General features: G+C 53.5%; 10 protein-coding genes across 10 annotated transcripts; 5 read left to right on the top strand and 5 right to left on the bottom strand.

The window, feature by feature from the left end:
- Positions 1 to 1,658: 1,658 nt before the first annotated feature.
- Positions 1,659 to 4,352, bottom strand: CPAR01_11711 (uncharacterized protein; the record flags this gene model as incomplete). Its single annotated transcript, XM_060495970.1, has 4 exons — positions 1,659 to 1,921; positions 1,999 to 3,977; positions 4,029 to 4,120; positions 4,188 to 4,352. The coding sequence occupies 4 exons, from the start codon at positions 4,350 to 4,352 to the stop codon at positions 1,659 to 1,661; spliced, it is 2,499 nt and encodes an 832-aa protein (XP_060344755.1).
- A 1,365-nt stretch (positions 4,353 to 5,717) lies between these two features.
- Positions 5,718 to 6,540, top strand: CPAR01_11710 (short-chain dehydrogenase; the record flags this gene model as incomplete). Its single annotated transcript, XM_060495969.1, has 2 exons — positions 5,718 to 6,165; positions 6,230 to 6,540. The coding sequence occupies 2 exons, from the start codon at positions 5,718 to 5,720 to the stop codon at positions 6,538 to 6,540; spliced, it is 759 nt and encodes a 252-aa protein (XP_060344754.1).
- A 75-nt stretch (positions 6,541 to 6,615) lies between these two features.
- CPAR01_11709 (acetyltransferase) lies at positions 6,616 to 7,243 on the bottom strand (the record flags this gene model as incomplete). Its single annotated transcript, XM_060495968.1, has 2 exons — positions 6,616 to 7,019; positions 7,075 to 7,243. 2 exons carry the CDS (start codon positions 7,241 to 7,243, stop codon positions 6,616 to 6,618), a joined length of 573 nt encoding a protein of 190 aa, XP_060344753.1.
- A 1,310-nt stretch (positions 7,244 to 8,553) lies between these two features.
- CPAR01_11708 (uncharacterized protein) lies at positions 8,554 to 9,781 on the top strand (the record flags this gene model as incomplete). The annotated part of the gene is made up of 2 exons (XM_060495967.1): positions 8,554 to 9,246; positions 9,320 to 9,781. 2 exons carry the CDS (start codon positions 8,554 to 8,556, stop codon positions 9,779 to 9,781), a joined length of 1,155 nt encoding a protein of 384 aa, XP_060344752.1.
- A 930-nt stretch (positions 9,782 to 10,711) lies between these two features.
- On the bottom strand, positions 10,712 to 13,287 carry CPAR01_11707 (uncharacterized protein; the record flags this gene model as incomplete). Its single annotated transcript, XM_060495966.1, has 3 exons — positions 10,712 to 11,979; positions 12,039 to 12,814; positions 12,878 to 13,287. The coding sequence occupies 3 exons, from the start codon at positions 13,285 to 13,287 to the stop codon at positions 10,712 to 10,714; spliced, it is 2,454 nt and encodes an 817-aa protein (XP_060344751.1).
- Positions 13,288 to 14,378: 1,091 nt separating this feature from the next.
- CPAR01_11706 (uncharacterized protein) lies at positions 14,379 to 15,222 on the top strand (the record flags this gene model as incomplete). Its single annotated transcript, XM_060495965.1, has 3 exons — positions 14,379 to 14,486; positions 14,649 to 14,691; positions 14,822 to 15,222. The coding sequence occupies 3 exons, from the start codon at positions 14,379 to 14,381 to the stop codon at positions 15,220 to 15,222; spliced, it is 552 nt and encodes a 183-aa protein (XP_060344750.1).
- Positions 15,223 to 16,064: 842 nt separating this feature from the next.
- Positions 16,065 to 16,976, top strand: CPAR01_11705 (uncharacterized protein; the record flags this gene model as incomplete). Its single annotated transcript, XM_060495964.1, has 3 exons — positions 16,065 to 16,266; positions 16,460 to 16,522; positions 16,885 to 16,976. The coding sequence occupies 3 exons, from the start codon at positions 16,065 to 16,067 to the stop codon at positions 16,974 to 16,976; spliced, it is 357 nt and encodes a 118-aa protein (XP_060344749.1).
- A 2,861-nt stretch (positions 16,977 to 19,837) lies between these two features.
- On the top strand, positions 19,838 to 21,782 carry CPAR01_11704 (WD repeat domain-containing protein; the record flags this gene model as incomplete). The annotated part of the gene is made up of 3 exons (XM_060495963.1): positions 19,838 to 20,178; positions 20,236 to 20,363; positions 20,416 to 21,782. The coding sequence occupies 3 exons, from the start codon at positions 19,838 to 19,840 to the stop codon at positions 21,780 to 21,782; spliced, it is 1,836 nt and encodes a 611-aa protein (XP_060344748.1).
- Positions 21,783 to 22,688: 906 nt separating this feature from the next.
- CPAR01_11703 (F-box protein) lies at positions 22,689 to 24,371 on the bottom strand (the record flags this gene model as incomplete). The annotated part of the gene is made up of 1 exon (XM_060495962.1): positions 22,689 to 24,371. The coding sequence occupies one exon, from the start codon at positions 24,369 to 24,371 to the stop codon at positions 22,689 to 22,691; it is 1,683 nt and encodes a 560-aa protein (XP_060344747.1).
- Positions 24,372 to 24,593: 222 nt separating this feature from the next.
- On the bottom strand, positions 24,594 to 25,064 carry CPAR01_11702 (uncharacterized protein; the record flags this gene model as incomplete). Its single annotated transcript, XM_060495961.1, has 1 exon — positions 24,594 to 25,064. One exon carries the CDS (start codon positions 25,062 to 25,064, stop codon positions 24,594 to 24,596), a length of 471 nt encoding a protein of 156 aa, XP_060344746.1.
- Positions 25,065 to 25,880: the final 816 nt, after the last annotated feature.

The following is a 25,880-nucleotide window of genomic DNA, read 5'->3' as shown; positions in this document are numbered from 1 at the left end:
AAGTAAGGAAGGGGATGCGTACGTGGGAGAGAAAAAAACGAGACTGGACGAAGATAGGAAATTTTTTGGTACAATCGTCGATGTAGTAATTATACGACGAAAGACATCAATTGAGGAAGCGACGAGGCCTTGAGATGCCGATTGTGGGAGGGAGGGAAAGGTGAAGAAAGCGAGGTGAAGGAAGGGACGTTTGTGGTCGAGGCGCAGAGAGAGGTAGAGAGGGAGAGAAAGATGGTCCACGGGGTCAATGGGTGAGGTGTGCGTGTGTCGGGTGTATGGGCGCGCCTGCCTTGCCTGTCTTTGCAGCTAGGTAGTCAAAGCACTAAGCATTGCCTGTCTTACCTAAAGGTACTTACCTTAAGACCGTGATACCACTTTTCACAGCAGCAGCGGCAGGTACACCCCAGGTCCGGTGAATGTACCTACCTTACCTAGCTTGTGACGGAAGTGGAAGGCGCAGGGTTGGTGCAGCCAGCACCTGAATGGTCAGCTTTCTGGGCGAATTCAAGACTGGAACATGAGCAAGGCGGACAAAATGCAGCTTTTGCAGCAGGCTATAACGTTATGCAACCTATGTACGGAGTATGGTACTCTCAATGGCTCGACCATCTCTTCGCTGTTGGTGAGAAGGCAGGGCGAACGAAGGAATGGGCCAGAAGGAAACCGCACCCAATGCCTGCTGCTGGACACCAGGATGGTGGGTGGTGATGGGTGGTGGGATACCTACAAACAAGGCACGCACCTTTACCATCCGTGAATCGATTCCATGAGTTGATTGATTGATTGACTACCTGCCTGCCAGTGCCTGTGCTGGGGCAGGAATTGTGGATGTTCGGTGACAGGCACTTCCTGGACCGTGGGTGAGCACCAGCAGCAAGGGAAAAGACACAGCCAGTTGACTGCAATAGGTACGGTTACATCTCCCTGTCGCCAGTTGGCCAAAGCTCGGACCTTTTCTGATTTTTCAATCCAATGAGACTTCCCGCGCGAGCGATGACCATACCGACCCCATGCACAATGGGCATTTCTTGAATTGGATATTGACATGCATGTTATTTTATCACATTCAGATTTTCCGGGCCCATGGTCTGGTATTTTCTTTCATCCACCCATCGAGAAGCTATATTTGGCCAAGAAAGTTAATACTTGTCTGCCGTGCTGTTTACCAAACTACCTCGCTACACTGCAGGTCCCTGTTAATACTTGTCTGCCGTGCTGTTTACCAAACTACCTCGCTACACTGCAGGTCCCTCGCCTAGCTGAGGTCCCAAAGTCTGAATACGGGGATAAGTGCCAATGAACAATATCTTGAATCGACAAAGGGGCAGTTGCCATGGTCACAACATGGGAGGAAGGTCCAAAGACCATCAAACGTTCTGAATCAAAGAACAAAGACAAGACAATCCTCTGACTGGCGCAATGTATTGTCTGTCGTCTGTTCGAAAATGTTTTTCATCTCGACTGCAATGACGGAGCATGTTGCAGCATATCGAATAATCGAGACTTGGGTAGATGCGTTTAGTCGTCAGTATACAGTATACTACGACTATGATGGTACGACCACCTTGCTAGATAGTCTTGATCGATAGTCTTGATCAAATGCCATGTTGAAATATGGAGAACGACATCTAGAGCATTCATGCCAAAAGGCTCACGTCTTACAGATCCTCCATGATTACCTGTTGCTCTGCGCCCAGAACACCTCCGCTCACCATCTCAGCCTCCAGCGCCTTTCCGACATTCACCTCCGCAAACGATGCAGGCTCGTCCAAGAAGCTCAGTCCCTCGACAGCCTTGCCCCCGCAAGCTCTCTCCAGTGCCAGAAAGGCGAAATGGCCTCCAACGACCGGTCTAGCCATGAAGTGAGGGCCGGGCCAGCCACCAGTTCCTTCTGTTTCGTAGAGATCGGTGAAGGGTCGGTCTTTTGTCACATCATGGTCAGCAAACAACATGTCGTCCAAGGTAGGAAAAAGTGACAGGTTCAAGTCTCCGACTTACCTGTTGTGGTCTCATTGACCCATGTTGCGACGCTCTGGAGAATCTCCATCCGGGTCTTCTTGCTCGACACCGCAGCGGCGAAGAACTGCCAGTCACTCTTCGTGTAGAGGTGGCGACTATCGAGCGGGAGCCCGTAGTGCTGCAATACGGCATGGTACCAGTTGCTCTGCATGCTGTACACCTTATCCGGGACAAACGTCGACTGCTTCTCGACGCCAATGGCCTTTTGGATCCACTGCGTCACTCGTCCTCCGAGGGTCGACTTCTTCTCCTCGGGCAAGTGGAAGCAGAGCAGCGAGTCCGCAAAGAGATTATAGATGGTCGTCCAAGAACCGTACCAGGTGTACGCCAGCTTGGCATGGGTGCCGTCTCTGGAGATGCCAAAGCCTTGCCACTGGTCAATATAGTCGGCTGCAATGTCCGCGTAGTACTTTGAATCGTCCGTCTTGCCAAGAATATTGGAGATCTCGGCCATCGCCTTGATTCCAATGATACCCTTGAGGGCCAGGTTCGTCTGGTTCGATAGCCATCCAGCAAAGTCGTCCGTGCAGAGTTGGTTGGCCGGGATCAGTGATTCGCGAACGAGATAACCCGTCCACTTGGTCCACAACTCGTAGGATCTGGACGCCCATTTCTCGGCCTCCTTTGAGCCCCTCATAGCAGCGACCTCCGAGCGACGGTCGATGCCAAAGGAGTCCATGGAAAGTCCCCATGGGCGAGCACTGCTGGTCTCTGCCTCGAGAGAGACATGGGAGTGCGCATGTTCGTTGATAGTTTGCAGGAACGCTGGCTGCGTGTCGTACTTGAAGGCGTTGACAAGTGCCAGTGCCATGATGAGCATGTTTCCGCACTCCTCAACAGGCATGTACTCATCATTCCCGTCAGGGTGTCCAGTCGCATTCGGGAAATGAGCACCCAGGTCATGCATGCTGTAATCATTCGGATACTGTCCGCTAAGCTGATGTTCAAGCAGAGGCTCCAACAGGTATGCCAGCCAACGAGGGTTCGTGTACAGGAAGAACGGGAACGCAGGGAAGATCACATCGACGGTCTGGAAGTTTCCGTTGGAAGAGATCTCCTTGAGGAAGAGGATCGGGTCATCGGGGGTTCCAGAGAATTGTGTTGCGCCGAGGACCTGGCGAGCTGACAAGGCGGCAATGTCCTGGTAATCTGATGACCCAGAAGCAAACGCATCAATGGCAAGCTGATTCGAGTAGTTCCCAGCCAGTAGGCTAGCCGCCGAGAAATCATCGTAGTGGTACTGGATCAGCTCGGCCGGGGTGGCAAAGTAAAAGGACCACAACGGGCGCATCTGCGTCAGTCCTCTTGCAGCGGCGAACTGGACCACGGGGTCTTGGACAAGAGCAAACGTGAATAGTACACTATCATCAGACGTCGACTCGCTGCCCGTCTTGCCACTCAGGTGAAAGGTCTTGGAGAAAGCAAAGACGGGTTCCTCGTCCATGATCTTCCTGTACGAGGTATCGATCTCGTTCGTCAGAGAGCCCTTCGTCGCAAACTGTTGGCGAAGCTTCGCGGACGTGCCGGCTTGGTGGTAGACGTCAGCGGGGCCGGTAAAGTGCAGAGTACCCCATTCCGCGTGGTCGGCGAACTCGGTGAGCAGTTGCGGATACTGTCTGCCAACTTGCCAGGTCTTTAGAGCAGCAGCGCTCTGCTTGTTCGAGGCCTTCGCCTTGCTCAGTTCCCAGACTATGCTGTTGTCCCTGTTGCCGCTGACCCACTCGCCATTGACATCGGTGTATATGTTGATGTCGAAAGACCCTTCGGCGTGGACAGTCAGATACGCAGCAGGGATCGATTGTCGGAAGGTCGAGGTGGGCGTAATGGGCGAGAGAAAGGAGAGCACAACCTTGACCGGCGCGGCAGATCCGGGAGGAGGGGGAATCGAGTAGGTCAAGTTCGTCGTCGAGGCGTCAAAGGTTGCGCCTAGGTAGGACGGGACAGATACGTTGTAGTATCTGAAGGCATGTCAATTTACAATCACGAAGATAGGTAGCAGCCAAACCAACTTGGAAGATGGGGGCAATGAATCCTGGGGCCGTCCCAGCAATGGGTAAATGGTATTGGAGTCGGGCACTGAGGCCATTACCGAGAACCCGACCTGATGGGATTATCCCCAGTTAGCCAGACCACGCGCCTGGAGTGGACGGCAATTCAAGAGAGCTTACGCTAGAGCCGGTCCAGAAGTAGGGCCAATGTTCCCACGGCGCATCGCGAGCATTGCCGAGCCAGGTACTCAGGTACGGGTTGCGAACAATTAGAGGAAGTACAGGAGGAGTCAATGTGGAAGCGCTGGCCGTCGCGGCGACCACTAGTAACGAGGATAAACGCATGATGGAATGAGCTTCCCGAGAACCAGCTCCGAGAACAAACGGATTCTTGGCGGGGTCAAGCAGTAGAGGAGGATGCGGTCAAGGAAGGCAGCGAGAGTACCAAAGTGAAGTAGGCAGGAAAGGTTGCGCCTCCTTGCGATGCAGGCTGTGAACTTCGCAAAGAGGGAGGATGGCGACAGTATTTGACACACAGGGGGAGCAGGTGAAGAAGTTGAGGAGAGGTCAGGAGAGAACGACTCAAGCAAGAAACGGCTTCGTCTTCTTCTTCCTCGGCTTTGTTTTACAAGTAGCTCCAAGCACCGGCTGACAGCTGTGGCACACAACCAACCACGAGAGGTACCTGGACTTGGGCTACGTCTAGGAGCTCCAAGCCGACACGGGAACAGTTGGAGAAATCTGGGGTCGTAGCTGAAGGTAACGCCTGGGGGTCACAGGTAAAGCACCGGATCAGCAGTGCGGTTGCAGGAGAGGGCCGGATGTACGTCAGGAGAGCGGGTCAGGTGCTTGCAAGGCTGCATCGCCGCATTGCACACAGGTTATTTGGGCCCCATCGTGATCCGCCCAGGTTAGGTATGGCCAATGAACGCAGCAGTTGCGACTCGACCGGCTCCAATCAAACGTCAAGTGCCGCGCCACGAGCCCCCTGTTTTGCGGAGACGGCGGGGTTGCTTTGTGCGGGGTTGAGAGCTCTCAACTTATGAAGGAAAGCACCTGTGTCCATTGTTAGCTACCAACTACCACCACTTCGGGGTAGACATATAGGTAGTCATGTAGTGTAGCACCTTCCTTTCTAGATCTGTCACCTGTTTCTTGTAAACTTTCTGGGAGCACAAGTTAAGGGAGCCCCAACGCCATCTTATGTTTGCATGTTTTCCAGTGTTAGGCGAAGTTTGGATGGAAGCCTTAGCAAAAGTTGATGAGATTAAACGACAATCTCCCTACAATGCACACACACTACGCTACCAACTACAGGGATGGCATCCGCATGAAATCGAGCCAAATAGCAAGTGTGATTCCATTGCAATAGCGCGCCTTGCATATTCTACCTCTCTAGAACAAATGTGGTATTAGTTGCTGGACTCCTCAAAGACTTGGCCATCTCCTGCTGGCCATCATTCATCTTGTTATGGGGAGTTGCCCAAAAATCTCACCCGCGTCGGGCCGGGTCAACTTCATGCGAACACAGATGATCTAGTTAGGTTGACAAGACATGATTGGGCGCGGATCTGCGTAGAAACGCGGGACACCTTGCATTGCTCTACAACCAAGAGCCATTTCTCGACATGCGCTCGTGAACTTCCTCAAATTTCGCAGATAGTCTTCGCCTGCACTATCTTTCTGATACGACACCGTACTGCTGATAAAATGGCATCGCTTGACGGAAAAGTATACGCCTTCACTGGGGGGGCCAGCGGTATTGGCCTTGCAACGGCTAAGATCATCGCAAAGCGGGGTGCCACTGTGTGCCTTGCAGACATCGACCCCGAAGCTCTTGAACAAGCCAATGCCTACTTCACGGAGCAACAGACGCCTTTTTCGGTGACAAAAGTCGATGTGTCCGTGAAGAACGAGGTGGAGACCTGGATAGATGGCATACTAAAGCAGTTTGGGCGGTTGGACGGCGCTGCAAACGTGGCCGGCGTCATTGGCAAACACCACGGCATTCGAGCCGTCGCGGATCTTGAAGACGACGAGTGGCATAAGATCATTGCTGTCAACTTGACAGGCTGCATGTACTGTCTCAGGGCGGAACTCAGAAACATAGCGGACGGCGGTTCCATTGTCAACGTGGCCTCGATTCATGGCATCAAGGGTACGCTGCATCTTCCTACTGCTCAAACTCGTGAAGCTTCCCTCGTCTGACTAGCTCTTGATAGGTTTTGCCAAACACGGCGCATATGATGCTAGTAAGCACGGCGTGATAGGGCTCACTCGAGCGGCAGCCAACGAGAACGGTGCCCGAGAGGTTCGAGTCAACGCCGTTGCTCCCGGCGCCATCTACACACCATTGATGGAGAAGGCTTGGAAATTTCATGATCGCGCAGCCGACGCCGCCTTTGACGAGCCAACGTCTTTTCAACGTCAGGGCACTGCTGACGAGTGCGGAAACGTCATTGCTTTCCTGCTCGGCCCAGAGAGCTCGTTCGTGAGCGGGAGCGTCTATCAAGTCGATGGAGCGTGGTTATGAGCCACAGACGGCTCGGCGAGGCTTGCGAGGAAATGATAGTCGGGGTTTTTTGCTAGGATTGGGGCTGTTTGCTCTTCACCAGACATCAGATGGGTCAACCTCGTGCTTCTCCCCATCGTCTCTAATATGCTCGAGCTTGACGTCCCTCTTCATTGGCTTCCTCATGTCATAAGCATCCTCGCCGTCTCGGGTAGGGTCTGTAGCATGGTCGCCATAGTAATCTTTCACCACGCGGAAGACGCTGTAGCCCATGCTCTTGTAGAATGTAATTGCCTTGTGATTGCTCGTGCGAACAAAGAGGTCAACGAACCAGGCATCGTTGGCGTCGGCTGCGGCTTCTAGCTGTTCGGAGAGAATCTTGCCGATACCCAGTCTTCGCGCTTCTGGCGCAACGGTCAGAGCGGTGATGTGGGCATGCCAGGGAAGGTAGTGTTCAGAATATTTGTAGACGTCGGGCGATGACTCCAGCTTGCCCATGACTAAAGCATCAAGTCAGACAAGTCGAGCAAAGCGTAGCTGTGTTCTCAAACATACTGTAGCCGATGATATTGCCGTTCATGTCCTCGCACACCTGGAACATGGCTGGCCATTTGGCATGGTACTGGAGGTAAAAGGCCAGCTCATACGTCTCGGTCAAAGGATCGAGGTTGCATTTAGAGAACTTGTTGACATCGTCAGGACGGAAGCGGCGAAAGGTTGCCATGGCCGCCAAAGTGAATGCGCGGCCGGCGATCAGTTCAAGAATGGAGGGGGGCTCCAGGCGGCAAAGGAGGGGTTGATGTCGGGAGATGGCAAGCGTAAAGGAGCTGTACCAAGCGGCAAAGAGTGTAAGACGGTTCAAGAGAACAACGTACTCAAACAAAGCTTCAAGGCAGGAGGTCGAGTCGAAATCGGTGTTACTGCCTCATCAATAGCTGCTGTGGAACGGGGAAGGAGCTTTTCGGAGCCGTCTTGCGGCGTCCAGGTTGTGTTCGGTGGCACCAGATAAGGGACGATAAAGGGCCTGACTCCACCACATTCCATGTCTGGCTGGAAGCGAATGGAGGGGAAGCACGAAAGACGGGAGCGTGTTTTTAATTTTCTTGTGTCGACTGAGGCTCCGGCGCGTGCATCTCTGCCAAGTATATTTTCCCAGTTGAAGCAGGTGAAAGATACATCGGCCAGATGCAGGGACCACGTCTGCCACTGCCTGTATCAGCAGGAGTGACAACTTCCCCTTCCGGATAGATTCAGATTCAGTGTCAGCGGTCAAAGTTCTGAGACACAGCACTAGGTAGGGGTCCGTCGGCAGCACTACCTGAGGAGCCTCGAGGCGCCACAGGAAGACGAGTATGATCTTCATTTCTTCGACAACATTTTTTCCCGGAGTTTTCTTTGAGCCCATCTCCACCACCAGAAGCCAAAGGCCCAGTGAGTAACGCACAGGCGCAAGGGCTCTCTCTCATTACAACATAGTCTCTATCCATCCCTCTTCCGATAAACCAAACAACAAAGCAGAGCCCGCCGGATTGCATTAATTGGACCGCTGTCGCCGAATCGATGCCAGCCCGCCTCTGAAATTAATAAAACCAGTGATAATCTCAACCTCGCCCACGGCCACCAGGCCAATACACAGCACTCCCTGACTTGTGTGCATGGGATGGGCCGCCAACACTGATTTCTGCTCCGCCTAGACTATTGTTTAGGTAGCCCATTTTTTGCACGACTGCTGTTTTCCTGGTGCCAGGCCGTCTCTACACGCTTCCCGCACCCATCTCCACCTGGATCTTCCTTGCCGTGTATTTGATGCGACAACCCCTGTTGTTTATCACTGCACCAGCAACCCCGGGACAGACAAGCAACAACATTGCATTCATACTCGACTATTTGGGCTGCCAGCACACGTACGTTGCGGAGCGTCATCGACTCGGTCTTTTCCCATCATAAAGTGCTGCTTGGACGGCTTCACCGAACACGTCCGCCGCTGTTCTCGCCGACCGACCGATCGCAACTTTCCCTCGTCACACCGTCAAGATGCCTCAAACTCCGGGACACTCGCGCAACCATTCGGGCGTTGACGGCTCGTACCAGTACAACAGCGTCAACTCCTCCCCTCAGAATAGACGAACATCCAGGTCCTCCGCCGATCCCGCAACGCCCTTGCGCAGCAGCTTCAACAACCAAGACGCCCTGGATATCTCATATGCGAGCGGAGGCATGGACGGAGGCAACGGGCTAGGCAATCTTGCAGATGAACTGGCCGACGCCTTCTCCGACTCTGGAGACGAAGGAGAATACTACGAGGAAGAGACAAACAACGACGAGAACAACGGAAGTGGGACACCAAACATTAATGTTGAAGAAGCCACCTTTGAAGGAATAAGGGACAGCGGGGTCGACGTTGCAAGTCTCGGCGAAGCCGGCGGCAAGGGAAAGAACTTCAATCTGGGGCCACCACCAGCCGCTCAACGCGGTCATCGACGGAGCGGGAGTGAATATGACGGAAGCGAATATGGATCCGAGTCTGACCTTGACTCCCCCGGCATGCTGCCCAGTCTCGTTGCCAAGATGGATGCCGTCGAGTCTTTGGCGAGGAGGGGTACTGAGAGTAATGGAGGACCTACGGATGGTGTCTTCAGCCGGGTAACGGAGGGCTTGAGAGACTTGGGCTCGCAAGCCGGCGTCGAGGGCAGTGCGACAAGGCAAGTTCAAGACGGTTCACCCGCAGTTGCGGCCATTGACTAACCAAAGTAGACTTATCACCGCTCATTCGGCCCTTACTACCCACTTAACTCATCAGACCCGGCAACTACACAACTTGACCTTCCCGCTCCTTTCTCCACTCGTGCCACCGCCGGACTCGGAGACCATCGATGAGCTGCTACCCCTTTTGATCGAGCTATCCGAATCGATGCCGCGACCAACAACGAAAGCCTACGACTCCCTCACAGCCCTCCACACCCTCACCTCGGACCTCGTCCAGAGCCTCAACTACCTCTCAGACACACTTCACATGTCCAGGCAAACGACCACAACGGCCACGCGTCGGTTGAAGAGCGCCAAAGAGCTGGTAGCCGAGATCAAGAGGGAAGAAGAGCTCCGGGATGAGGGTGAGAGGTGGATCAACCGAGGCAACTGGAGCGAGAGGTTGGCCAATCGCGAGTGCGCGGGCGTATGCGGAGATGTCGTCGGAGGGTTCGAGGAAGTGTGCAACAGCTGGCGGGCACGCCTGCTGGAGCAAGCCGGCGCTGCACAGGCTTGAGTACGCTTATACGTGCCCTACGGGATGGAAGGTTTGATAGGGGTGACTGTGGTTACTGCCATTGCGGGTTCGAGAGGCGGATTACTCACGTTCCCAGAGTTTGGCTAATACTGGATTTTGAGGTCTTGGTCAGGCGGGCGATAGAACTCAACGGCGTGCTTTTGGGTAGATCCGGGATCTTTGGCGGGATTCTCAGTGCTCGCAAACTTATTAGACTACATGAATTTTACGAGTCGATGAAACACGAAGAGCCATGGCTGAGCAGGTATCATTGCACCTACGAAGGGAAGGAAATGCTAAGAGCAGACAGTAGAGTTCTTATTTTGAAGACAGAACTTTCACTCTATTCAGACTCTACTCTGTTGCGACGCAAAGTCAATGACCAGATGGCAGGACACAAGATTCAAAGTCAAGACGGTTGAAAGTCATGCTACGTGATACTGCAAAAACTTCAGAAACCCCTACGGGAAGCTAGGTCACGTCGCATTATTACGCAGGGCCGGGGCGGGTAAACAGATGATCGAAAAGGGCGCAATGTCCAGTTTAGGGTTGCTTACATGGCGAATGTGGCTACTTTTTTGCTTACATATAATCAGCTGGTTGCTGTCAAAAACGAGAAATTTCGCTTTACAGCTTGATCACACCCAGTTTGAGTCAGAAATGCAGTTCAGCGGCTGCTCCTTCGTGACGTAAGATTAATTTACTATCATTCTGCTCTCTCTTTTCCTCCAATTCCGTCAGTGTATAGGAGATTTATATCAGCGCTGTAGCGAGGATTTCCAATTAACAAGGCTAAAATTAATGCACAGAATTATAATGGTATCAAGTAGATCAGCACCAACGGCACCTCCGGAACACCGCCCCTCCAGGGAAAAGCAAAGAACTTTGCAAGGGACAAACAGAAAAATTGAGCACAAGGCTTATGACTGACTAATCCTCCTCCAGCCTTACAGTATACGCAGGCCGGGATGGCCCTCCGTCGGGGTCATCGAAACCGCCCGGGATTAGAGGTCGACGCTGCGCACTGACGGGACCCCGGCTGAGCCGACTCGACTTGCTCGCGCGGCTGGCGCGGCTGCCAGGGCGGTCGGAGGGGACGTCAACGTCAAAGTCGACGGGGGCGTCGACCTGGACCTCGTCGCGGGCGCGGTTCATGGCGGCGAAGCTCGAGAGGGACATTTTGTCGTCGACGGAGGGACGGTGTTGCGACCCGGCTTGCTGCTGCTGCTGGAACTGCTGCGCGATGCCGGGGGCTCTCCGGAGCCGACCGTCTACGGGCGGGGCTTGATTACCTCGCTTCATGCCGGCCTCGGACTCGTCGTCGACAAGGACGACCATCCAGACGCCTACGGCGCAGTTGCTGCCCAGCAGGGGCGTGCAGTGGATCCAGCGGACGCGGCCTTCGCTGTTGGACTTGGTGAGCCAGCGGACTTTGGCGGTGACGCCGTGGCCGTCGGCGAAGGCTTGGGAGAGGCCGTCGCGGACACGGTTGGAGCCGCCTATCCTGTCCATGAAGTTGGACTGAAGGATGCCCGGGAGGCGGAGGGAGGGGGAGGCGAAAAGGATGCGGAGGCTGGGGTAGGGCCGGACGAGGAGGTAGTGCTCATAGACGCCGGAAAGCTTGCCGCTCGTCAGAGGCACAGCTGGGTTGGACTGATGGACGGAGGAGGACTCGTCCTGGATTAGGATGCGTGGCTTTTGCCAGTTTGTCGAGGATGCGGCCTGGCCTTCATCTTGCGGGACGCGGTGCATGTTTCCGCCGCGTCTGCGTACGGTTTCGAGTTCGTTCATGTTGAACATTTCGCTGAGCTCCTCAAACTCGTCCTTTTCTTCCTCGTTGTCGTGTCGCTGCTGCTGGTTTTGGCCGTTGATGGTGCCGACGGCCTCCTTCTCGACGACTAGGTTCTGCAGGGCATCCAGACCCGAGCTTTCTTTCGCGAGACCGGAGACGTCGACTTGAGCGCCGATGAAATAGCGGACTGTACCGCGACTATCGTATAGCGGCGCCACCATGAGGAGGTTCATGAACGGGGAGCCGTCTCTGCGGTAGTTGAGGAAGGTTTCGTAGTGCTCCTTTCCAGCCAGGATCTTGTCGCGGATACGTCGTACACTAAAGGGGTTGGTCTTTGGACCTTGTAGGAAACGGCAGTTGCGGCCAATGACATAGTTCATGCCGTATTGAGTCGTGCGGTGGAATTCTGTAAGTGACAGTCAGCTGCTGTGGAACATGGATAAGGAGACGGATGTATATACATACCCTCGGAAGCAAAGACAATGGGGTTGTCGTTTCTCGAAGGATCCGTCAAGCAGAACACTTCTGCCAAACCCTCGGACATTTCTCTGAGCTGAACCGGAAGAGTGCCTGTGATACGCCTCTTGATTGACACGCTGACGGTCTGGATCCAAGTATGGGTTATGTAGGCGGGAAGATCTTGCTGAACAAGCACGTCGAAAGCAGCTTCGGCCTTCTTTCTCAAGGAGCTGTTGATTGTGCTATCGGTGTTTGCCATTGAGAATTCGTGTCCGGGCAGAGTGTCGAGGCCACCCGCGATCGCGTTGGCATACGCAATGGCCCGGAGTGCTTTTAAGCAGTCCAAGAAGTAGGTCAATAGGGGGAGCGAGTCGGGTCGGGCATGGTGAAGGAAGTCGGTAAAACGTTGGAGGAGTAAGTGATCATCAAAAATGGCCTGCAAATGGTCTTTTGAGAAGAGAAGCTCGGAGCGGGTTTCCAGCGAGTACTGTCCGTTGTCGCCATGAGATGGGACTACTAGGTCAAACGAGCCAGGCTCGACTTCCTCTTCTGCCAAGGGCTCGAGAATCTCGTCATCGCCAGCGCCTTTCGTCTGGAGAGCTGGGAGTGATGTATTGTTTGTTTGATATGAGGACGATGTCGAGTTGGCCCTGGACCTTGAAGAACGTGTTCTAGGGCTCCTTGGTGGGCTTGAGGACATTTGCCGCTGCTGAGCGTGGAGAGGTTCGGGAGACTTTACTCTGCCTCTTTCTCTTGGGGGAATGTCAGGAGAACGAACAGCACTTTGGTGAGGTGTTAGCCGACATTGCTCTCGACTTATACAATAGATACATCTCTCCTCTTACCTTCTATCTGGCCGAGGGGCTATGGTATTGGGATTGATGGGCCCATGTCCATGATGTGCGGTCCAGTTCCTATCCTCGTCATCCTCCCAGGCCTCTTGGAACCTCGACGGGTTCAAGGGGCGGTCCTGATGCATCTTGGTAACTGGACGCTTCAGTGGAATGTCAGGAATATCGGCGCCGCCTTCGTCAAAGTCTACTTGTTGCTGCTTCTGACTTTGCAGAGACGTGACACTGAGAGAGCTGTAGCCGTTCATTTGAGGTTGGGTGAGTTCACCGTGCCTGTGTCGGCGGTGGTTTGTGCTGTGAGCGGCAGCGACCTGAGCCATGTGCTTCTTTCGCCGGAATAGTGCTAATACAGAACGTGGTCCAGAATGATCACGGGCCGCAGATGTATCTGTTGATTGGGGCATTATCACGGGCGTTGGGGGAATGAAGAAGGATTTATATTGGGTTTGGACGAAGGCTGATCGTAGGAGAAGAGGATGAGCATCAAATGTCAAAGGAAGATAGCCGTGGGGCGCACCAGCCATGGGCATCCCACAACGTCATACAGCCAGAGAGCAGGACGGCGCCGTATAGAACAGCGGGGAGGCGATCAAAGGAGAGGGGCTCTGCAGAGACGAAGCAGATAGCAAGCTAGGAGGGTGTGCGAGACCAAAGATCGACGGACGCCGATACTAAACTATTGACGGGCGAGGCGGAAGAAGCGCAAGCGGGCATGTCAGGCACATTTGCCTACATATGGATAGAGCCAACATACTTTTCGTCAGGTACCCGTGAACCCGTCCCCTGCCCTCTTTCAAGGCTGGGTCCCCAGCAAGGCGCCAACATGGGCGGCAATCAAACAAGAATGGGCGAAAACCCACAGCGTTGCGTTGCAGTAGTCTGCGCGAGAAGGAGGTTCCCACGATGTGTGGTTATGGAAGAATGCCATTCGACGGCCGAGCGGAGAATGATCGCCCACTAGCAGAGCTGAGTATAGCTCCTGACCTTGCAAAAGAGATTTCTGAAGGCTGAAGAGGCCAGAACCTGGACGCCGGGCAGTCTTTGTTTGGTTTTCTGGCAGAACCTAGACACTTGCTGACGGGTTGGGGTTAGCCCCATTGCTCATCTGAGCCACGGACACTGCACGGCCTTTGGGGGCTTTTTGGTTCGGGTGAACCAAGCCGTCGTCATCCATAATGTTCTTGTCAACGGTTCGGCGATGCCAGGGCCATCCTGATATGTCAAGAAAAGGCTAAAGGGGGGCGACATGAATGCTCCGACCCAAATCGGCACTTGCAAAACTGTTTCGCGCGCTCTGCAGTGTTACCAATCAAGACGTCAGGCCTGGTGTTAGCCATGCTAAATAAGAAAATAACAGACGGCGATGTCAAGCCAGGAGATAGATCATAGACGGGCTTTGACGGGGAAGCACAACCAGCTTCCTAGCATTAGGTTAGTTTCGGGAGGTGGTAGAGTGACCAGAGTGCATATGCAATATGGTTACCTTCTTTCGACAATGTATCAGTACACACCATTCTCTGTCTCCGTGTCCGTTTACTCCCCTGCTACGCTTGCATCTTCTGCTGCCATCTTGACTCAGGCACTGGCCGTGAAAGATGCTAAGGTATGTGTACCTCTTGCTGCAAGTTGTGACCTCCCAGTGGTGGCATTTCACCATGTCCGCCGCAACAGCAATGGTCGAGAAAAGGGCAAGACGAAACTTCGGCAAGAGAGTTGCCTGGGGTCCTCTGTAGAATTCAGGTTGCCGTGTACGGATACACTGCAGGTTGACTATGGCGGTCTTGTTAACCACCTGGCACCATGCCACAGTACATAGCCAGGTAATGTAGGATTGGGCGTGAAGATGGAAGAGAGCAATGCTGTCTGTGCTACCTCAATTGGCAAAGACGGGGATGCTGGGGGTTGAGAATCGAGATTTCTTCAGCGAACCGTGGGTAGTTGCAGACTCGGACTCTCTTGGCTTTCTCCATTCTCGAGGCTGCCCCAGCAAGGATTTGCCGAGAAACCTCCAGGAGTTCAGGACCCCCATGAATCCCACGCTTCGAGACTTGGACCAATTCGGCTCCGGCCCCACTGCGGCCCAGAACCCGGACCTCAACCAGTGTCCTAATCGGGCAAAAGGGCAGCGCTCACGGCCTGGCGAGTGCCATTTGACAGTCGAGCTAGCAAATGGACTATCTCCTAATCAACCTTCGCGTCATATCGCTCGCTCCAATGTTTGGGACCGATACCATGGAGCATGGCAGAGCTTACCGTCGGAAAGGAGCCAGACTATATTTCTTCGATGCCCGCGCTTTCTTCGATCCCCTCGATCCTCGGAGCTGCGATCTGAAGCCTGAATCGGCGGTCGGACTATATCATTTTCGAAGATGGCCTGGAGATGATATCGAATTCCCTATACGATTAATTCGCTACCACAGATTAATTACAAACGGTCGAGAACAACCAGAATGCGTTACCTGAGTCGTGAATCTGTATTGCCGGTATTACGATCTCTTGTTGATCGCGAACAGATGGATGGGCTCCCTGATATTGTAGCGCGAATTTGTCCGCGTCTGTGTCAATCAATGCTGTTCGAGCCTCTGAGGTCCCGCCACTGAGCTGCTGGGGGACGTGGGGTTTCGGTATCACGAGGGTTAACTCCTCGGCATCCGTAGGGCTATCACTTCTCGCATCGAGCAATCGACTTCCAACACAACAGGTCATATTTCGTCGACGATCTGCGGATAGTTCAATTGAATTGCATAGAAAGAGCACGCGGCGAGATAGATCGCCAAGGTCCCGAAGTAAGACACCCACGCGGCAAAGCGGAACAAAGCTCATGTTGCCAGCGGCATGGCAGAAGAGCAGATCAGCTCCCAGAGCTTCGGAGACTGGGCTGAATGAGTAATGGAGCCTGGAGGAGATAAAACCGTGACGGAAAGGCATTTTCTCAGTAGTGCCAGTATGTCATCGTCAACGTCCCACCAAAATGCGTCCGGAACCAAGCGTTGCCGGCTCGTGGCCTTGCGAACCTCGGAAGGAGGAGTACCAGTATTGTGGACGGCACGAAGTATTACTGCAGTACGGATTAGTGTTGAGTGGCGGGTGTACCTAGTCATCATTGCAATCAGGGATGACGCTGTCTGTCACTGTCAGCGAAAAGCCACAGCCAAAATGAGAGCCGAGTCTGTTCTAGCGCATGGTGGGCGAAGGTAACACGCCCTCTCTGGTTGTGGATGGATACAGCCAGCAATACGTATCATTGCCTCCTGACGAAGGGGCTCAAGGGTTCCCGGGAGTCATGGCTAAAGCGCTGTTGGTTTCTCGGACAAGGATGCGAAAAAAGACAGGACCCGGAGATTGCTTAGTTTCCCACGTTCCTTTGGACCCCTTCCGTCAGTGTAAGTATCCCGGGAATAGCTTTGTAAACAAGGCGAGAGCCGTTGATGCAAGAGCCTCAAGCAAACTCTATCTGTATCCATACTCTGTATGCCGTTGTCTGTACTTGTCGTCTCGCTTTTGGCCCTGACAGCTCGTGTAAGCGGGGAGAGATGATTTCCGCCGGGGAGCTGCCTTGTTCGATGGAGCAAATAGCAGGTAGCTTCACACAAGCTGTGAACGGCTGGCGGGGTTCCGAGAGTTCGGTCGAGCAGGTATGTCAGGTTACCCCATAGGAACCGGGGATTGGGAGGGATCTGCTTGTTGGGATTGGATCATTGCATGTGGCCAACGAGTCAAAAGCCGTATGTCAATTTGGGAAGATTGGCGGCAGGCACTCGAGGAGCCTCTGTCCCGAAAAGGCCATGTATCCTGTGTAACAGTCTGAGGATAATATCAGGCTATTTCCTGACCAGCTCTTCTGCAGGGGAGTGGGGGTTGAGAGTGCGCCGTGCGTGCTGCGGCGTATGGATCGTCAAGTAGCGAAAGGTTTGGGTGCTGGGCTATTGAGTGTTGTGCATGAAGGAACGCTGGAAGGGTTTAGACGACATGAAAACCTAGCCAGCTATCCGTATCCATAGATCAGCTCAAGGTTCCTGCATTTAGGTCGGGATTTGGAGCGTCACTGCCTGTCAGTCTACGAAAGCTCCAGTGCAGCTTCGACCTTATGTAAGCATTTGAGACTAGTCCAGAGCAGCACGTGCTTGCTTATCTAATACATACCTATCTTACAGTGGGAAGTGACAGTGCGCACTCGCATATCGAAACTGTCCAGCAACAGGTCGTGTAACCCCTTTTTGGAAGCGCGAGAGTGCTTTACGCGAAGAAACGCGTCGCATCGCGTAGCTATAGCTGGCCACCATTGTTTATCTTCGTCCGTTTGTTCAGCGTTCAATGACGTAAGGCAAGGGACCTTTGCTCGAGCGTTCGAGCTCCATACCCGGAACTAGAATCAACCAGCATCGAGGATGAGTCTCCTAAATCCTGCGCTCAGTTCCTCATCATGTTAGCAAGACACGGCCAACGATAATCCTGCTGTGGGCTTTTGGAGGATGAATAGTTGATGGCTACCGCTATTGTTTACGAGATTCCATCGGTTGGCTTCTGCGACACCACGGAGGCTGGTTTTCTTTCAGTTTTTGGCCTGGTGTATCCGTAGGCCCCCACTCAAGGGGCCAAAACAAGAGCGCCCAGCACGTGTCGACTGGCTGTGAGTTCCCGAGGGTGCTAAATGGCAAGGTGCGGCAGGTGCCCAATGGCCCGAATTTGGACCATTGAAACTTAGCTTAGGTTGACCAGAAAGAAAAAAAACACACAAACAAAAACAATTCTCCCAGCCCCCTCTTTGCGCAAGGGAGGCGGGAATCGTGTTAGCTGGAATGCAACACGGCCTTTATTTTTCTTTTGACGAGACTGGCGACGCGACAATGTTCTTGCCGAATCCCAAGTACTATGGAAGCGCGATGGAAGAGGGGAAAGCGTGAAGACATACTTTTGTCCATACACACAAACATCCAAAACTGACGCCAACTCACGTTTACGTGGATAACAAGGAGCGTTTCATCGCGACTGCCATCCCATTTTTGGTCTTGTCTTGTCCCGTACCGTCCCATCTGTGCCTTGCATAGCTTCTTTTGTCTCTGACTGTGGGTGGGTGCGAGGACGTTTCCCAATCTCAATCAACACTCATGCCAAAGCCTACTTAGGTCTCGATAACGCAGCGTGGCTAGCGTAGTTGAAACCGCATCGGATGATGATTAATACCGTAGGGAGTTCGAAAACGTAGATTGCGTGCATACTTTCAGAGCAATTGCTTCAATCTCTCATAGTTGACAAGCTTGACACTACTGTCAAACTTATTGTGGCTTTCCCTCAACAAGGAGGTAGTCCTTGGCTGATAGTGAGGGGTGCCTTTGACAAGTGAGAGGCAAGAAACACGCACGAGTCGAAACAACATACTATTGTGATGGCGAAGTGTTGTTATGAGATCTACACGTAATAGAACTATAATGTGCAAGCAAGCCAGGGCAGGAGCAACTATTGATATAGTTTCCTGGACGAAGTACTTAAATTAAAAGTCAACAGCCAAAGTCGAGGTACCTACTCTATATGTTTTCTCGATTGTTTGTTCTACCTCATGTTGCTTGCACGGGCTTTGCAAGAGGAGAGAAAAGAAACATCAACTCTGTGCTCAGTTCTAACATTCGATCGCGCTGACCCTTGAACGACAGGCGACGGGACGGGATGTTTGTTGTTGTTGTTCGCCATCCCCAGTCTCGTCTCCCCATCCCGGTTCCCTCCCCCTTGGGTTGTCGGTCAATGTTATTGTCCCCCTCCCTCCCCACCCTGCCGTGCGGGACCTACTGACGCCAGTCACGCCAGACGCCCTTTCTCTTCCCTCGCCAGTCGCGTCCAAAGGCCAACGTGCACCACCAAGGTACCTCTGGAAACCACCAAACAGTCCCTAAGGTGCATAGTAGTCAAAGTACCTGAATGGAAGTGCGTGATGCGTGCCCGCGTACCTTACCCAGACAGCGGCCGAAGGGACCGCTGCTGTTGTTCTTGTTGCTCTGCCGTCTACGCTAAAGCCATAACAAGAATAGCGTCTCTCCCTTTGCCGCGACTCCCCCAGTTCAACCTCCTCGACGCCCTTGAGTTTTGTGGTTTCCATCCTCTAAGTGGGAGTCCCCTCCCCCCGCCCCGACAACAGCCCGTTCTGCCCTGGCATGCTTGCCCGAGTGAGGTTGGGTGATACTAGACTGTGACCAGTATTGGACGGGTTACACCTTACTGGCTGTTGGACCCCTTCCCGTCACGATTAGAACCGCTGCACCTCACCACCGCGGTGCTTGTCGCCTTGAGGTACATACTGACCTTGCCGCACCTACCTACCTCACCTGGTACCTCCATTACCTTGCACCTTCCTACCCGCCCAACCACTCATCATCGTGCCTTCCTCCGCCGCTGGCTCTTGCCGCTTCCTGCGACTCCAGCCTGCACCCCGTGGCCTCAGACATCTCGAATCTGCACTCAATTCAACGTTCGACAGCCTTTCACCACCCGTCGACGCCCATATTGCTGTCTTCTCTTTCTTCTCTCTCTCTCGACTAATTATTTTTTTCGACCCGTTTTGCGCCATTAATCCCAGAAGCTTGTCGCCGGCGCCCGAGTTCTTGCGACCGCCTGAGGGAAAAGCATGCGAATGACAACGATTTGAATACCGCCGTCAGGGATAAGGTGGTGATTCGTATGCCGCGCCGACCGGCCAAGACGACTCGCCGATAATTCGAGCAACGACTTCGTTCTCCGAACACTGCGAGCGCATCATTTGAATAGCTTTTGTCGCCCCAGTTTCTCAACTGCGACGACACGACCACCGCTCTCTGAGGCCCGCACTGGTGTCGGTGCTTGGTGTGCTTTATCATTCCCCGCCACATCCCCCGACGACGCTCGTCCCAGCCGCCTTCGCTAGACTTCAGCCTCTTCGCGCAACTCTCACGGACGATCTCCGTTGCTTGTTGCAAAAAAGTCAAGATGACTCTCCCGACCGATTCTTCGGCTGCCCTCAGCGCTTCTGGTTCCATCAAAAGACCAGTAGCTGATGCAAGCAATTCAGCAACCGCGACACCCACTCGCTTCGCAACACCCCCCCCTCCTTCCGACAGAGGTCTCGTCGAGAACCGCCAATATTTGGAAAATACAAACCAGCGCAAGATTCAACACAGCAGAAGACCTAGTGAATCAGCTCGATCCAGTGCTTTCGACCCCGACGCCGTCGACAGTGCTTTGCTACGTGAGATGCACCACCGATCACAGAGGGAAAGCACACCTGGTGCAAGCCCACATCGGAAGCGCCAGAGAATCAATGGCGACAGGTAGGTGTACATCCCGTGATCAACTTCAACCACTATTTACTAAGTCTTTTCTGCCAGATTTATTCCGACACGAACTGGCCAGGACCTCCAAGCCAGCTTCAACTTGCTACACGAAGATGGCTCCCCAGCGACACCGTCCAAACAAAAGAAGCGTACTCCTCACGGAGAGCTACACTTTCAGAAGAGTGAGCCATCTACGCCCCTTCACCCGAAGAAGACAAATCTGACCGTTCTTAGCTGAGGAAGCAAACCGGACATTCTCGACGTTGCTCCGCGCAGAGCTCTTTGAAGGCTCAATACCACAGGCAACACCTCCCACTATGTCTCCTGAGCATACTTTATCCACTGCATCGCACTCTGCCAACATTCGAGATTCAACGAGGTCTCGCACCCCGCCAAACAACGCTTCTACCAACTCTCTTCCATCCTCTCTAACGCCATCGACTCCCCACAAGAATCTGTTCTCCTACATGTCTCCGCGGAATCTGGGCAATGCGGGTCATCTAACGCCGTCAAGGACACCGCAGAGCCGGCATGGTCCCAATCTTGACACTCGCTCCGAGATCTATAGCCTTTCGCCAGTTCGCTTCAACAGTCAACAGATGCTGCTTAGCCCGCGGAGGCAACCGAGAGCGGTCAGTAAAGTGCCTTATAAAGTTCTCGACGCGCCTGATTTGGCAGATGATTTCTACCTCAACTTGGTAGATTGGGGCAGTGCCAATGTGCTTGGGGTCGGGCTCGGGTCCAGTGTTTACATGTGGAATGCTCAGACAAGTCGCGTCAACAAGCTGTGTACGCTCGAGGACGATACAGTAACGAGCGTGTCATGGATTCAGAAAGGAACCCACATCGCTATCGGGACCGGCAAGGGCCTCGTCCAAATCTGGGACGCTGAAAAGACAAGGCGACTGCGAACAATGACAGGCCACACGGCACGAGTGGGCTCCCTGGCTTGGAACACTCACATACTGACATCTGGCTCTCGCGATCGCCTGATCTACCACCGCGACGTGCGGGCCCCCGACCAGTGGCTCCGAAAGCTCGTCGGCCATAAGCAGGAGGTTTGCGGTCTTAAGTGGAACTGCGAAGACGGCCAGCTTGCCAGCGGTGGCAATGACAACAAGCTCATGGTGTGGGATAAGCTTTCCGAGACACCGCTGTGGAAGTTTTCAGATCACACGGCAGCTGTCAAGGCCATTGCATGGTCACCGCATCAACGGGGACTGTTGGCTTCGGGTGGAGGTACGGCTGATCGACGCATCATCTTCCACGACACAGTCCGCGGATCTGTCATCAACGAGATCGATACTGGCAGCCAGGTCTGCAATATCGCCTGGTCCAAGAACTCCAATGAGATTGTCTCGACGCACGGTTATAGTCAAAACCAGATTGTGGTATGGAAATACCCTTCCATGACGCAGGTGGTCAGTCTCACTGGACACACGTATCGTGTGCTTTACCTGGCTATGAGCCCGGACGGCAGAACCGTTGTGACCGGCGCCGGAGATGAGACATTACGATTCTGGAACGCATTTGGACGACGACCTGGGGCGAGAGAGGATAGTGATGGAGGGCGACTATCTGACTGGGGCGTCATCCGGTAGAAGATTGGAGCAGCAGGCTCCGCATACGACATTATACCAACATCTCCCTTTCCATTTGGCTCGAGGGGAGGTTAATAACGGCTTCGGACAGGACTAGTGGCAGGCGGGAATATGGAGCGAGCACTCGAATTCTGTTTCTTGGGAAATGTTGATGGGCAAGAGGAAACGTAAATACCCAGTTACCGGTTGCATCATGTGCATGGAATGGGCGTCATTCAGATTGGGGGTTGGGGCTTACAGGACATTGTTGTTTCTCGGGTTTTCATGTTTTTGGGGGGAATGTGATTTAAAAAAGCCTTTTTATCATCTGGCTTTACAGCGGGTGGTTTATGAGAGGAAACGGCCAAACGAACAACACAGCTCAGCTCAAACGGCTTGAGAGCATGGGACACGTGGAAGGTTGGAGTTTTGCTCAACGAAGAGGAGGTGCCGAAGTCATCTTTATCCATCCATAGGCTCAAGCGCTCAAATAGCATCTATCACACAGTATTGGTCGAGGGGTGGGTGATATGGGCAACCCCTCCTCGGCCAAGCGTAAATGGACAAGACAAACCTTGCTCACCTCATGTTCTCGATATGGCGATAAGCTCCGAGGTGCAAGGCCCACGAGAATGTAATATCACGATCCCGGCTAAAAGGTTGGGGGAGGTTTGTTCATACACAGACGGAGAGACCATAGCTCGGCCCCGCTGTTTCGGGGTCAAACCAAGTAGCATGGCGAGAAGTACTTGACGAGAAAGAGTTTACGGATATTCAATGGATATCGATTTGATGAGACAAAACAGGCAGACCATGTACTCCTCGTAGTGACATGATGATCGCTTCGCGCTTAAACCATAATTCAAGGGGGTCATAACAGGTAGTAGCACCCAGCTCTTAGGAAGGCTTCCTCCACAACGTGACAGCTCAAGATGCCCCCGCTGCCTTTCTCTCCTTGGCCACGTCTCTAGCACCCCCATCAATCCCACTGGCTACCCCCTGGGCCGAGAGCTCTTCGCTCAGCAGCGGAATCCGATCGGACTGCGCACCGGCCTTTATGCTTTCTTCCATGACCGTGTTCTCGTGCTTGTAAGCCGAGTTGAGGTTGCCACTTGCTCCGTCTTGGCTGTTTGTGAGGTGCAGCTCGCTCGGCGCGGACCCTTCGGGATTCGGCGTCATCAGGGGCGACTGGCCGCCTATTTCGGGTGTGTTCTGCCACTGTTTGACCTCGGCCCTCAGTGCTTCGAGCTCCTTCTGAAAACGTGTGCCAAAGACGTCGATGTAGTAGGTCGCTCCATTGTATACGCTCCAGGTGAAGACGATGGAGAGGAATGCCGCCGAGGCATACCTGCTCATAAACCACAGGGGGCAGGGAAGCATGGTGAGTACCGCGTACGAGTACTGGATCAGCATGAAGGCAGATTCTTGCAGGGCGTCTGGCAAAGAGAGAACGACTTTCCCGATCCAAGTCTTGGAGTATGACTTGCGCAGCCAAGTGAAGGATGTCGGCCGACCGGCAGCAATCTTGTCACGCCGACGAACAGTAATGAAGAAGTAGTAGGAAAGCTGCCAGATAGCGTAGGGAACAGAGCTCCAGGCAAGCATAGAGACGATATTTCCGTAGCCTCCACTTGAGCCAGCAGGGGAGTGTTTCAGAGCCCAGATGGCAGGTAGACGACTGGCCTGGAGATCTGCTGGCCACAGGTGGACTATGCAGTGGAGCGTTGCGCAAGGCATGATATGTATAAATAATGAAGTGACCTTGTCGAAACTGTGGAAGACGAGCGAATTCCTCCACATGATGATCGCTACAGCGTTATTGCCGAATGCGAGACAGTAGGTGGCTAGGAAAAGTCGTCTCGAGCCAGGGAAGATCCAAATGCTGAGAACGAGGAGCAGGTTGACGAAGTAGCAAAGATCGGCGAGGAAGTAGTGGTATCCCCGACGATGGTAGGTGAAGTATCGAATAGGCATGAAGTACAGCACTTGGACGGTGTACCACAAGTGAAAGTACTCGGGCCATCCGCCCATGAGAAGACCGCTGACGAAGATATTCATGACGCCAAAGATGAATGAGACCTTCTCGCGCATCGTAACCACCCTAGTGTCGTTCCATTGCTTTCCCAGCTTGTCGACGCTGGTGCGCATCCGCTTCCTGTATCTTTCTAACTGCTCGTCGGCGGTAGGGACGCGTCGCCGCCACTCGTCGACCATGCGCTCACGCGCGTGCTGGCTCTTGTTCTTAAATGCATCCCTGGACTTGCGGACCTTTTGCGTCTGGGCAGAGAAGCCTTTTTGCAACTTCTCCAGCTGCTGTGGGAGAGCAAAGTTGTCGAGAAGATCGAGTACAGAGATGCGGTCGAGGGGCGGGAAAACGTCCCAGTCCTCCTGGTAGGAACTGCTGCCGGAGAAGGACCCGTGTCTCGAAAGCTTGGGGCTCCCCGAGTTCACAGGACCAAGGGTCGGGGTATGAAGACCATCGTGGTCAGGAGGAGAACCGCTGAGGGCGGATTGTGTCTCGGTGTGGTCGGGAGTGAAAGCAGCCTCGCTGTCCGTTTGGGCATCCTCGCCTTTGGCGCCAGGTACATCCACTGGTTTTGATTCTTCCATCTTTGACAGGACCTGAGACGGTCCGGATGAAGTCTCGGTTTGATTGTCTTAGTTCTCTGTCGGTCGTCTAAGGTAACGTTAAGCCACATGTTAGTCTTTGTGGGTGAATTCGTCGGTCCATGATGGAGAAATGCGCGTTTGCAGAAACGAAACGTGAGGGATACAGGAGTTGAAGGGAGAGCTCACCTATTTGAGAAGTTCACCAAGGCCAGGCCATGAATTTCAAGATCCCCGAGGCTGGGAGTAGGTGTTTCGACAATGCGCCTGATAGACACAGCTTGGATGAGGCAAATGCAGGAACGAGTTTGGTGCTGACGGAAGATGTCTTGTAGAAGAAAGGTGTCGAAAGCAGCAAGGGCACGGGATAAGGTAGCGCAGGCTTCGACTAGTAGGTACTAGGTTGTCGATGGTGACAAGCTGCACGGTAGTTTGGCAGCGTGACTCGGAGATGGGAGGGCGGGGTGGGCACAAATGACAAGAAGTAGGGGGGTTGAGGAGGGTGGAAAAGAGCAAGGTAGGTCTGGAACACGTTGAGGATGCTGGCGATGAATTACACGTGTTGACTGATTGACCGCCACTGTTGATGTCGCAAGACTTTGACTGGCTGCAGCTGCAGATGTATTTCTTGCCTGGCGACGGGGAGCTGGACCAACATTTCCAACAGGGGTCGCTCCGTGATACGTCACAGGGCATAAGAGCTCCGCCATCTAAAGCTTATCGGGTGATCCGCATCGCGCTCTCCAGTGTCAAGAACGGGACGGTCTAGCACCAGGCAGTTTCACGCGTTGAAGCAGGATCTGTCCCTGACTTCTATCTTTACGTTAGCTTTCCTGTTGCTTTCATGGCCGTAACTAAAACTCGAGAAGTCAGGTTACACTGCTGAAGGGAGGCAAAGCTATAGGTAACTATCCAGTGTACTCCATATGTGTCTTTGACCAGGTATGCACTGAACACAACGGCACTTGGGTTCGAGGACAAGTGGAGACGGGAAAGACAGACAGGTGGACGCGACTTCAAAGTGCCTTCCTTACCAGGCTTTTGCTAAAGTCTTGTGAAGTCTGCACTCCATACCTACTCCGTACTTCAGTGGCTGGGCTGCCCATGAAATGTGCAGGTGTTGCTGGCTGCTTCTCTGGTTGGTTAGAACCAAAAAAACTCCCAGTGGCTGCAGCTGACATCTCCTGGGTATTGGGTACTGCTATCTACCTAGATACCTGGCATCCGTACACTTCCGGCTGGGTACCAAGAGAGGTACCCACGAATACCTAAGGTAAGGTAGGTACCTAGCTTAAGGTAGCACTTAGTTGCAGTCTCCGCTGGGTCACGTGAGATGTCGAGCCACTACCTGCTGCTAAGAGTGGCTTGCGCTCCCACCAGCGCGTAGCAGCCTCAAGTGTGTGGCCCGTAATTATTTGCCTGTCGCGTCAAGGTGCAGCAGCACTCAGACGCGCGTGGGGAAATCCAAGTAGACTCAACCACCGCGACCTCACTGTCGACAGACAAGATACC

This window comes from Colletotrichum paranaense, assembly GCF_030867605.1.
Source record: "Colletotrichum paranaense strain IMI 384185 chromosome Unknown Scaffold_10.1, whole genome shotgun sequence".
Lineage (NCBI taxonomy): Eukaryota > Fungi > Ascomycota > Sordariomycetes > Glomerellales > Glomerellaceae > Colletotrichum > Colletotrichum paranaense.
Note: the sequence above shows the minus strand (reverse complement) of the source record. Positions and strands in the feature narration are given on the sequence as shown.